The sequence below is a fragment of the Drosophila miranda genome, chromosome 4 (assembly GCF_003369915.1).
Source record: "Drosophila miranda strain MSH22 chromosome 4, D.miranda_PacBio2.1, whole genome shotgun sequence".
NCBI lineage: Eukaryota > Metazoa > Arthropoda > Insecta > Diptera > Drosophilidae > Drosophila > Drosophila miranda.
Window position 1 is genome coordinate 32452968 of NC_046677.1, and position 13278 is coordinate 32466245.

The window sequence follows — 13278 nt, forward strand, 5'->3', positions numbered from 1 at the left end:
TTGAAAATAATTTTTACGCGATTGCCCAAACTTCCCTTAGGTAGTCAGACAATATAAAGGTAGATGCCGGTAGCACTACCCACGAAATGGATTACTTCTACAGCTACAGCTACAGGCTGTCTTCCTTATCTAAGTCAACCGCACAATCCCATGTAAAAAGCCGAATCAGTTTAATACCGATTCACCAGTAGACAGCCGGGCGAAACAAATGTGCATTCATATGGCCACCGTCCAGTGGTTCATTAGTTCAATGAACTTCCCATTTTGCATATTGTGCAAAACAGAATTTTATTATGGCTAAACTCCATACAGAGAAGCACTAAGACTCAACTAAATAATTCATAAAATGTTGAATTGTTTCAATATATAGAGGCATTACATATAACTCGATTAAATGTAATTCCAGGTTCATTGATATATGTAGAATTATAACTAGCTCTAGGGTTTTCATTGACAAATGTAACCACTTTTAAAGTGAGATGGCGGAGCTGTTTATTATAGCTGCCTCTGTGCCCGGTGTATGTGAAATAGACTGCTGTAATTACGTCAGGCTTATCCTTATCCGTAGCAGATAATTTAACTAGAATAGAATGGAAAGTCAATGTTCCTACTCAAGAAGCCTACTTGTATAGACTATTCGTTTGGTAAAAACGTAAAATATTTCACTTTCGCAGATTCTCAAGTGATGAAACATTACTTTGATGTTTTATGTCGGATTAAATCTGATTAGTCTTAGAGGAGGAGGAGGTTAGCTGGGCGTGATACAATTCCATTGTGCACTGTTTCGATCGATAGCAACGGCGACAGACTGCTTACAAAATGCTGCACCGCAATCAAATTTGAAGCTCCCAGCCAGCCAGAGATAGGTGCAAACATGCCTACTCATAAGACAGTCGAATTGCTGAATCATTCTCTTTATTATTTGCACAAAAACAGTTTGATTGTGCTAATATATGTATAAGTATCCCGTTGTCTCATTACCATATTATTGAATTAATTTTAACACTGTTTGAATATATTCTTTGTAAATGTACTCAAATATACAGTACGATTACTACTAGGAGAATAACCTCGAGTAGAAATTTAAATATGCTGATGAAAATATTTTTGTATAATTGGCCACAAACAAGTGTAGGCACAGCCACCTGGCTCAAGCGAAGTAACGTTTGCATTTTTAGTCATTATATACTGATCAGAGACTGCTCTAATTAACCTGTTTTCTAAAAGCTGATGTAATTTCTGGCGGCTATTGCACTGGGTCAAATAGATGCAGGCACCTCGTTTTATACGAGTATAGTATACGCCTAGTTATTAGTTTGGCATCGTTCCTGTATGCGTCATGGGTACGCTTGCACTATGTTAACTATACCGTGATATCGTTAAACTTTGTGCCTGCTAGATTAGCTGACAAATTTATTTCCGAACCTGATAAGGGACTATGGTGTGCCAAAACGCGTTTATAATAGCTGGGTTGATGGGTTCGGGTGTACTGAATCGATCGCCTGCCATTCTGTGCGCACCTGTTGACTTTATTATACCGCCAAATGGCTTGTTGCAAAGCGATAAGATTATTCAACGTATAGACATAAATTACCCCTCTACCCAGTTACCGCTGTTTGGTTCTTCGTGTTTGTTTGTAATCTTCCAAGTACGCTCGCACCCAGGTGACTAATGGGTCAACACCACTCTGCACTTCTTTTGCACTGGAAACTCGATTCCCAACCAGATAGTTAAAGGATACATGGCATTTGACAGTCGGATTTGTATATTTACTGCTTTTATGGCACTTATTTTTATATCTCTACATAATTTACATACATATACACTGTACTTATAACAATGAGATTTCAATTTAGGCGTAAAAGACTATAAATATTCACACAGACAAATTTCAGGTTTTCATTTTAGTTCCATTTGCGGATCTTCGTTTGTATTTGTGTACATACATCTTGCTCATCTCTTGAATAATATATCTGTAAAAATGGTATAGTTACTTTTGTACATTGGAAACTATCTACTTTGCCAGTAGTGTAAAACTAATGACTTCCATTATTAAATTTAGTGACTTTTTAGGAATTTGCCGCTTTTATGCGAAAATCGGCTATATTTAAGAGTATTGGTACGTATACCTACATACATACAAAGTTACTTAGTAGTTTGGCATACAGTTTTAGGATTTCCCATACTATTATTGTCAATTTGGATTATGAAAAGCCGTGAGTACATACATACATACATCCATATGTATGTTAGGGGTAACAATTATTGTGTTCTTCAATATTTGTACTGCCAAAAACATTGAGCTGTTTCAATTTTCTTATAGTTTCAAAGTTTAAAAGCAACTTTAAATTAGGATCACATCGCTGGTCTTAGATTCTAAAAATATCAATTATGGCAAGTACGCATACCTACATATGTACATAAGAGTATGTATGTACACTAGAATATGTATATAACGCGCCTATTGTGTACCCTCTACTTACAAATTAGCTGGTGTGTATATCTCTATAAACAAAGCTTTAAAAACTTGTAAAGCTATTCGGTCACTTGTGACCCCAACTATACCTAAAACCTAGAACGTGTGGTTCTGAGTACAGTATGTCAAACTGACCCACAATCAAACACACGCGACTAACAGTAACATGAGCAGTAATCAGTCCCAATAAAAGTCTTTCAGAGTTGGTAAACTATACCGATTACTCGTCTTTCTTGCGCTTCACCTTTCCTTCCGTTTGAATTGTTGATGTGACGGCCTCGATGCAATCGGCAATGGACGGCTCCGATTGATCAGCGCTGTAGTCCTGACCAGCCATACGGCTGAGGGTCAGTATATAGGAACAAGCTACTCGCAGCACAGAGAGCTTGGATAGCTTCTGAGTGCTGGCATATGCTGGAACGGCGTGTCGTAGCGTCTCGTAGGCGGCAGAAATAGTGTGCACTCGAGTCCGCTCCCGCGCATTCGCCTCAATGCGGCGCTCCCGCGTCATGTTTTTATAATTGCGTTGGTGCGAGTGCGGACGCAATGTAGAAGTATCGGAGCCCGACCCAACCTTGCACATGTCCTCATCGCTAAGATTTGCATCAATCAATGATGCCGCGATTGCTTCTTTCGCCATTTTTTTGTGCAATGTCTTTTTTGGATTTTGTGGTTTTCTGTTCTGCATTGTGGAGTAAGTCTCCGATTTTTTTTCTGTTTCAATTAGCTGCTGTGGTTTCTTTGTCACCAATTCTAGGGGTTCTTTCTGCTCTGGATGCGTGGCGAACGTGCGGTGCAGAGTAGTGACGCCTGGGTGACGAACAAATATATGGGCCGGATTTGGTATGATCTCGTGTTCCAAGCTTAACGGGGTGGGCACACTACGACTGGGGCTATGGCTTGTAGGTGTCAAAACCACTGCTGAATCAGCAGAAGAGGTATAGCGTATGCGTTTCTTAAGCGGGCCTGTTGCAGCAATACTCGCGCAGGAGGAAGGACAAGCGTTGGCTTGTCCAAATGTGGACGTCATCGATCCCACAACTTTTGAAGGTTCCGTACTCTTGCGTTTGTTGCGGATTAGTGCTATTGGCTTAGAGTCTGCTGTTCCGAAGTCTTCAGTTCCTTTTGGTTCGATGTTGGGACTGCCACTGCGCGTTTGCTCAACGGCTAAATCGTCGCCGCCTTCGCTTTCCGAGCTGGCGGAACAAAAACCCGCATCACGGTCGTTTGAATTGGGTGAATCTAAAAATAAACAAAAGAGTTAAAATGTTAGTTGTCTTCTTCCATTTGTGACGTATTTACGCTGAACCGGTTGCTTAAAGTAAGGCTTGGTAAATTTAAAAAAATCCCCCTTTTCGCGGAACACATGCCGCATAGGGCATTCGGAGCCCCTCGCGGTGGTTTTGACCAGCACACCAAAAATCTTTCATGATTATATCCAAACGCCCATTGATATATTTGTGTACTCGATTTAGTTTGTGGCTGTGAGACACAACTATTAAAATCTATATAAAATCATTATCCTTTGGTACTATTTGGCAAGTACAAAATTGTATGTATCTGTTAAAAAATGTATGTATGTACATACATACATATGTATGTATGTAAGTCCTAAAATGCAAATTCAAATTTTGCATTGCTCGCGAAAATGAAACCTGTTTCCAGGCCCGTCGGTCTACCACTGACCTCTAAAGGTATTTAAAAAGCGTTTAAGCACAGCTTACTTGTTGAAAGTAATTTATTTTGCGTCTGGCGAATAAAGTCAGTTCAAGTTCAGCAGCAGTAGCCACTGCATCAGAAGCCAACAACCCGGTTAGTAATTAATAAAACAAAAACACGAAAAAATACGGGTGTACTCCGCTCCAACTGCAAGTGTTCGGGTGAAATGCAAATCAATGGACTTAGGCAGGCAGGATAGTATTATTTTTTCTTATCGCCAACAGTAATAGAGAGTATACTATACGTTTTACCCAAGAATACAGTACAGCTGTTCATTTAGTGAACTTAATTATGTGCTTTTCCGTTACAAAATATTTCTATAATACATCTGGCCAATGATATGCATTATTACCCCACTTTTGCTCCTCATACGTACTAGATCATATGATAGCGGTTTGCCACCTATGTAAATACAGATGTATTAACTTGTACTAAGTATACCGTTTATCTGAGTCGAGCCAGACACGTATGGAAACACGACGGAAGGTATGTTTTTGCATGTTGACACAACTATTTATAAGCAAATTATTGTGCTATCTTTTCTAATTTTAGACAGACAAACAACATACGAAATTTAAAGCAACTGACTGACATTGCAGCGACGAAATCAGGCTGGATAAATAACAGCAGTGCTATAGCTACAGCTCTAGCCCTTGTGTGTAGAGCATTCATATTGAGGATTGTATTTCTTATTCAGACAAATGTTTGCTTAAAGCCGACTTCGTCAATGGCGTCGTATAAGCCAAAACACCTGTGCACGTCACGTCGTATATAACATCTCAGTTATATGAATGTAAGGTTTTGTGTGTGGATCGAGAAAAACGAAGTATTCGTGGTTAACATCTGCCTTTATCTATCATATAAGGAGTGCATTCAATGATGGCCTATATAGTATGATAGACAAACGGTGTAGTGAGTAGAAACCGAATAGGATCAATTCCCAATCCTGGGGACAAAGATGTTTTTGGCGGTACATACATATTATGATACAAAGTCAGTTCTGTTTTTTTTTTACATGCATCTAATGAGTTTTTGATCACAAAGCCAAACTTGACGTTTTCGCATTAAAATTGGCAGCCATTTAGACGTTATTGGGCTTTCTTTCCAAGAATGAATGCCCTGCCGTGAAAATCAGCTAAAACCTACTTAAAAGAGGCAGACACTAACTGTCAGAGGCATCAGAAAATCCCATATTCACGCCAAAAGTCAGCCAAAGGTTATCATCATAGGCGGCTTTTGGCTGCCGGTCGGTCCACTGGGAAGCGTTCCGTGTGTGGGAAGTCTGAGCTTATCAACATACAGACATATTTACATTCAGACGTGCATATAAAGATCCATAAATTTATAGATGAGATTTATATGTATGTACATATGTCTATACGACTAAATGGTGTACGAGTATTGTAGTAAAATGACGCGCCATTTTTATGAATGAAACACAACAAAATATTAAATGGTGCATTGCGATCGCTTAATTAACCAGAGACTATGGTTCACAGCCTTTTACTTGCATTATTGACCAATGTGTGGCTCTCATTTTGGTCCTAACTGATTCAGACATTATCAGGAATGTTAGATTATGAAAACATAATACAAAAAAAAATCAATTCGAGCTCCCAGATGACAACTATTGAAATGCCATGTTCGGTAAATAAATATACTTGGCGCCAATGACAAGCTTCGAAGGCCCTAAGAGAAAATACCGACACTACATTAAAATATTATTTAATTTTAAAAGAAGCAAAGTTTTGGAACACATACAAACTTTCGGAAACGACGAACAAACATATTTTCTAGATTCATACTGAATCTTAAACTTTTGAGTTTAATTCTGAGTGAATCTGTGGAGACGTTCTCGAGGCCAACTGTGCTCAAACCCAGTCACACACAAATTGCCAATATGTCTGGCGACGTCGTCGTCCTCAATTCACTAGAGCGGGCAAAGTGCCTGTTTGACATATGCGTCACAGAACCCAGGCAGACATACGGCGGCGACAAATAGTTGGCGTTGTTTACGTATCTGTCTGTATCTCAATTGCTTGCCACCCTCAAAGGACTGTTTCCCTTTTATGATTACGCTGCTGGTGCTGGATGGCCCAGCACATCCCCCATAAAGTATACTATCTGTCATCAGCATGGCATATTCGGTTCTTCATTTAGAGCTTTTGCACAGCTGGTTTTTCTAACTACTTTGCTTTTCGAACCTCTTTATCTGGTAACGTTTCTATTACAGAGATTTCACTTCAATTCTGGATAACAAATTGGCAGTAGAGTTGCTGACTCAGCATCGGATTAATAATATCCATTGCTGTAATGTACTCTGCAACCGCCTCTAGATATTTATGTGACTTATTCAACACGCAAAATATAATCTAAAAACATAACTTCCAGGTGCGGGACATACATACATACATATGAACATATGTACTTAGTATGTATGCACTTATATAGGGGAATATTAAAATGCATGTTTAAATTGTACAGTTAGCCGGCAACAGGTGGCTAAAGCCCTTAATAACATTTCGTGCGCTCTTACCTTTCATAATGATGGCCGCTAGTTCCGCTGCACTTAATTGCATGTAGAGTTTGTCTGGTTGGGCAACAGCCATAGTCGAAATGACTAAAAGTCACAAACTTGCTTAGAAGGAGCGCGTAATCCAAAAAACGGGCCAAGTGCGCTGTTTTTTAACGATGGTCAGCGCCGCGTAGTAGTTTGATTTTCAGTAACTGATACGATATCAACGGAAACTAATTGATATCTCTCTATCATTAACACTTTGTTTTTAAATTATATAAAGGTTGGGCTTATTTATAAGGCTCCTTCACAAGTAAACTGTATAACTATTTTGATCATTTAACAGTTTTTTTTATTGCTGTTTCATTTCCGATTTTCACGAGTATTTTCAGACCGTTTACAAAAAAGTAGGGTTTGTTGAATTAAATATTTTAAGTATTTGTTTTCTGGCAAAAATGTCTTGTTTGAATTGTTTTTTTTTTTTTAATATATCAATATCAACGGACTTTTTCGAGTTCAGAAGAAAATCCGACACTAGTTTTACTGTTGTTTCCTTGTCGGTGGCCAAAACATGTTTCAGACAGTTTCTTTCATTCATTCCTTCATTCATTCAAATACGCCCGCCTTTGTTGCTGGGGACCTAAAAATGTTGCTGGCAACCTGAAAATGCGACTGGGAAGCATGCTGCCGGCAAGGTAAAAAAAGGTATGGTATGGGCATAAGGAATGTTTTAAGTAGGGTGTTCTCACGAACGGACAAAGAACCAACCTTACTTTGATTTCGTGGCCTTCCCACATCGGCGAACATTTCATATGTTGCTGGCAACCTAAAAATGTGACAAGGAAACATGTTGCTGGCAAGGTAAAAAAAAGGTATGGTATGGACATAAGGTATGTTTCAAGTAAGACGCTCTCACGAACGGGCACGAACCAATTACTTTGATTTCGTAGTCTTCCCTCCTCGGAGAAAATTTCATATGTTACTGGGGACCTAAAAATGTGACTGGGAAACATGTTGCCGACAAAGTAAAAGAGGTATGGTATGGACATGCTATGGTAATATATATTTTGGGTTTCGAAATTTTTGGAATATTTCAGCTAGAACCACCACACCCCCCACCCAGCCCCATGGGCTAGATTTATATTGCTGACGTGGCTTCTGTCATTTTCAGGATATCCCCAAAAACCGTTTCACTTTTTATCTGTTTCACCAGCAAGGCGTTTGCGCAGTAGGAAGCAAATGCGTCATATATGTGTAGATGCTTCTGCTTTTGACGTCTTTGACAATGGCTGCAGATTATTAATTTGTATTTACGAGTGTGATGCAATGCCAACAAATTTGAGAAGTTTGCGTAACACAGCGTTACATTCCCCCATACATATAAATGAAGATTAAATAGCAAGGATCTAGTCCGCTTGTTTTTTTTTTTTAATTTCACAGAGCCATGAGACTTGGTCAAGGGTCCAAAGCTCCCATTTTTCCAAAGCCAACAAACAAGTTGCGACTACCCGGCAAAAGTGGCTTAAAAAAATAAAAAAAAAAAAAAAACAGCTACACCAGTCGCTGTTCAGTGGCGACAATATCCCCTCCCCATAACTTTGGCCACACGTGATAAGGTGTATGCTGTATGCAGCACATGCAACAAGTCAATGATATTGTATGTGGTGTGTTGGTGTCTGAATTGGGATTGGCGGCGTTTGTGGTTTTAATTTACGAGCTGTGCTGTAAGAAAAAAATTAAACACAGGGTAGCCTCATTTGCAGATTTAAGATCTGAAATGGCGTCATCGATAGCACGGGCCTTTTTCGCTGAGAGTGTCAATGTTCGTGATTGAGGTAGCGAGTATATATGTACATATATACATATGCGTCTAACTCAATACCTACACGAATATCCTTTTCCAAATGCATACATACATATGTATACGTACATACATATGTACATCGGAATGTTCATACATACATATTTACCGAACTTGTGTACTCCGTGCGTATTGGGTATTAAATAAAATAATTCTAGGAAAAAGTTTAAATTTCGCATGATCATGCCTTCGCTTCGTCTTACGCGGCACAGAACAAAACCAACCGCGGAAATGAGGTGGGCCAGAATATCGTTAGGGTTCCTTGTGCCTGGTATCCCCCGAGCTCAGCAGCAGATGTACGTTGGGCACGAGTTTGTTGCTGTCGCGCAGAATACTTTTTGAATGATGACTTTCGTTTTTTACGGACTTGTTCTGCTTTATAAGAATGCGATTGCACGGCTGGCTAACCTGTTTTTTGGAGCTGGACGGGAGACTCCAGCTCCAGCCGCCGTAGTGGCAACTTAAGCAGCCACCGTTACCGCCGCTGAGGTCGCGATAAAGCTTTTTAGCCGTTTTCTTTTGTCCAGCGCGAGGTTCAAGGATAAGGACCGCTGGACTTCCAAAAGTGGATTGTGTACGTGTCGGCGAAATTTGATCGTCCCCTTGAAAATCAACCATTTTTTTTCAAACCCCAGCTAGAATTACTAAAGAATTATTTTGGTAAGTTTTTTATGGAATTAGCTAAAGTTGCACTTATTGATTTGGCTTCTGTTTGAAACTCAAAGCGCTCATATTGGCTGCAAACGGTTACACAAGCTGACCCTTTTAAAAATTAAGTATACAGTCGCCTATAAAGCTCGAGGAAGGGGCTTCCTTCTGGGGAAAATAAAAATGTGTCTATATTAATTTAAAATGGTGAACATATGTATGCATATACAAATAAAATCAAGCAAATATACATACCTACCTTATTCGTATACCGTTACCTGCGCAAATTGCGACGTGGCGCTATCCTCGCGTGCTAGGTCAAGTCTCAATCGCTAATTGTTTTCAGTCTGCTAAGACTAATTTCCGGCCAATGCCTATAGTTCAACTGACCCGCGAACGATTGATAGATTTCTGGAATTACCCACCCAAGTCATTTCGTTGCCAGGTAGCACTGACTTCTCGGAATTGTCATACCTAATGTCAGTTGTACCCAAATGGATATGTTTTAAAAAAAAATTTTTATTATATTCAGGATTTTATTTTTTATTTTTGGTTATAAAATAATATCACTGATACAAATTATGTTGTTTGTGGTTACTGTTAGAGCAACTTATACAACAGTAACAGAAAAATTACAACATCAAGGTCGAAAAATTTGGATGAGGATATTATTTGTCTCAATTATCTGTCGAGGTATTCTAGGGTTGGGGTCCTCTTAGATCATCCTGTTGGGTAGGTCGCCTGGTGTATTCTGCCTACGCCGGTTTTTGGATCTCGCAAGACGCTTCGCCAGTACATTAGGGTGGCTTCTGAGCTTACAAATATGGATTTTCGCTTGATTGTTGATAACATTACCAACAAGTGCTACGTTAAGGTCCTTGGCGATGTCCCGGTTACGGATGTACTACTCAGCTCCGGAGATCCTACGCAGAAATTTACTCTGGAATGTCATGATCCTCGCAAGGTTAGTCTTGGCGGCAATCCCATACACCTCAATGTCGTACTTGCAGTCAGGGGGTAGTATGGCTTTGTAGATCATGACTTTGTTTTATAAACTGAGCTTGTTGCTTTGTTTAAGTAGCCAGAACATTTTCTGGGCCTTACCCACCAACTTGCTCCTCACGCTGCGGATGTGACTGTCGAAAGTTAAACGTGCATCCAGTGTAACTCCGAGGTATGTTTGATTCCTACGCTGCTCCACGAGTTTCCCAAACAGGAAGACCCAGTTTTCAAACAGCTTGAGGTATTGCTGTAGATTGTCTGTGGCATCATAGACACAGATAGCCATCGAGAGTACTGCTGTGTCGTCAGCAAATGTTGCGACCTTGAGGGTCTGCCCTGTTTACCTTCGGACCGTAGAGGGATTTGGATTTGAGCATATCTTGATCTTGGCGAGTAGTCCCTCGTGCCACACCCGGTCGAAAGCCTGCGAAATATCCAGATAAGCAGCCACAGTGTACTGCTTGTGTAAACATGCATACCTACTGTAAATGTAAGCTTTTCATCCAACTATTGGCATGAAACATTTATATACAATTTTTCATACATCCATACATACGCTCCCGTAATTGGACATGTTCTATCGTTATTGTTACGTTCAGCATTGATCAAAAGTAATGCAACCAACCGACCGCCCGCCTGTCCTGTCTCGAGGATGCGGGTACCCCCCTAGAAGTTGTTCAGCGATTTATTCATATTGTTTGTTCGTCATTTGGGGAAACATATCAGCCAAGGCCAATCTCTTAAGCTAAACTATCTTTTAGGTCAAGCTAGTTTATCGCGAAAGTTAATTCACAAGTGTCTGTTGCACCATTTTAAGCAAGACCTAGCACCAACTTCCGTCAATCTGTTTAACATCTTTGTTTTTTTTTTTTTTGTTCCTTGTCAATTCTTAAGGCTGACACGCAGTATTCTCGGTGGTGTGAAAGGATTGCTTACAACAGCAGACTTCAAACAATTTATTTACAGAAGCGAAGTTCTGAGCACATGGCACATCCAGTCACACATGGACACTGCCTGGCCTCGGGGGACAACACATGTGCTCGCTTGCCCCGCCCTGCGACCTTCAGCGGCGTCAGCCTGATTTGCGATTTTTCATGGAAACTGCACTGTCGGCGACTAATGGAACATATGGTGACCAGAAAGAGAAGGATAGGAACGTACACATCCTTAAATGCAAAATGTGTGAAATTTGCGCTGTCGCAGTCGCGCTGAGACTGGCGACATAGTGTCTTCACATGACGTATTCCTTGCTGGGAAAATGTTTGACTCTGCCTGGGAAATTATGGGTATGCGCACATCTGGTGTAAGCTGGGAACGAACTCCCGCCTAATCTAACTAGTATGTAACAGCAGGTGATTAAGGCGACCCACACCAAAATGGTTTGGTTTCAACCTCCTCCCCGCCCAAACACACCTCAATTAAATATTTAAATATATCGGACGCTTGTTTGACTTTTTTCATTTTGATCCAGGAGCAGGGAAAAGCTCAGCTCCTTTAAAACGTGACAGCCGCAAGCCAAACGTGGAATCGACATCGGCAATCAAATGCATGCGTGCGGGCAATCATACCCATAAAACACAATTAGACACTGAAACTTAGGCTATTAATGTCAAAAAGTTCGTAATCAGGGCTGCTGGCGAGACAGATTGCAGACAACCCCCACAACTGCAATTTGTGAGAGGTTTTGCACGCAATAGGAAGAAGCCAAAAGAACATTTAATGAGTCCAGAAAACGAAATCGCAACAATTTCCCACGCTTCTTGGTACGAGAAACACCCGCAAGCGAATCAGCAAAAATGTAAGCAACGCGTTTGCATCTTCATGCAGTCACCGTCCCGTCAAATCCCCCGACTGGAGGTATCAGCGTCGACACATATGTACATATACATACATACATACATACTGCTTTGTGTATAGGAAATTACACAGAAGCAATACGGCAGCAGCAAATTGTTAATATGAAAATCGAGATCGCTCTGGGCAGAAGTGCCATCAGGCCACAGCCCCAAAACGAGGTAGAGGATAAGTTACTTTACAGAATGTCTTGGCATGTGGTGGTATTGGTACTGCATTTGCCTCGAATCTTTCTATTTATACACCGGTCTATGGCGCTCGAAAAAGTATTGGGCCACACTTGGTTTGCATCCTCAGTGTCACTCATGCTGAGATCCGCATAGCACTACCAAAACATACAATATAAGAAGCTCTATTAACTAGGGCTAAACTTGTTTGGCCCTGATAAAAAGCAATACTTTTTTGAAACTGCGTACAGGCAAAAAAGCTAGGCAGGTGCCAAAGCAAGTTTGGCCGAATTTCAAAACAATCCTCAACGCAGAATACCTCAGGCAAGAGACAGAATCTTGAAATATTAGGGTTTTGTGGTACCTGTCTTCACGTTGGCCTTTAGCTGCACTTCCTGCTATTAACCGTTCGTATCTGGGCATTGAATATCCTTGCCATAAAATGGCTTTGTATTGTTCATTTGCCTTTTGTTATATAGGATTTTTCATTTTTGCAGTCAACACACAAAGAGCCAGACAGAAGACGATTTTGTTAATTTTTGACTGGCGCCAGGCGCACAGCTGGTTGTCGTGGCCTCGGACTATGTATGCTGTGTCATAAATGCAATGCAAATAAGTAAAATAACCACCATCCACTATGTCGACCAGGTGCCTTGCAGTTGTCGCGCACGTTGACACATGCCACAGCGTATAGCGATGGACACGACACGGACTATTGGCCACTCATTTGCCAATGTTGGCGCATTCGCCACTTCCACTTGTCGGCGTCGCACCAACATCAACTGGTTTGAATTCTTCATTTGCGTGCTAACACATCTGTTGCTAAGTTTATGCGACGAAAGATCGCAAATTTCCCAAATCATGAGTTTTAAAACTTACAATTAATCTGCATTCACAAACAAACACTTTTCTCTAAGTTGCGTGTTTTGCTGCAGAAATCAGATTGAATGCTTGTAGGACTCTACTTTTCATTTTTGATGGCTATCGATAGCTATATTAAGAGAGAAATTTAAGAATTCAAGGCAGTTTTCCGTAT

General features: G+C 40.5%; 1 protein-coding gene and 1 long non-coding RNA gene across 2 annotated transcripts; one reads left to right on the forward strand and one right to left on the reverse strand.

The window, feature by feature from the left end:
- Window positions 1-1747: 1747 nt before the first annotated feature.
- On the reverse strand, window positions 1748-7286 carry LOC108163534. Its single transcript, XM_017298887.2, has 2 exons — window positions 6732-7286; window positions 1748-3718 (listed from the first exon to the last, which is right to left on the reverse strand). The coding sequence occupies exons 1-2, from the start codon at window positions 6802-6804 to the stop codon at window positions 2697-2699; spliced, it is 1095 nt and encodes a 364-aa protein (XP_017154376.1). The 5' UTR covers window positions 6805-7286; the 3' UTR covers window positions 1748-2696.
- LOC117188809 lies at window positions 4100-6738 on the forward strand. Its single transcript, XR_004472864.1, has 3 exons — window positions 4100-4288; window positions 4575-4681; window positions 4748-6738. It is a non-coding gene; the product is annotated as an uncharacterized LOC117188809 (long non-coding RNA).
- Window positions 7287-13278: the final 5992 nt, after the last annotated feature.

What these genes read in the sequence shown, in the direction of transcription:
- LOC108163534 (XM_017298887.2), bottom strand. Translation starts at nt 6,804, where the DNA reads ATGGCTGTTGCCCAACCAGACAAACTCTACATGCAATTAAGTGCAGCG. An exon ending in AGCGGCCATCATTATGAAAG is followed by an intron (nt 3,719 to 6,731) that starts GTAAGAGCGCAC and finishes GTTTATTTTTAG; the next exon opens with ATTCACCCAATTCAAACGAC.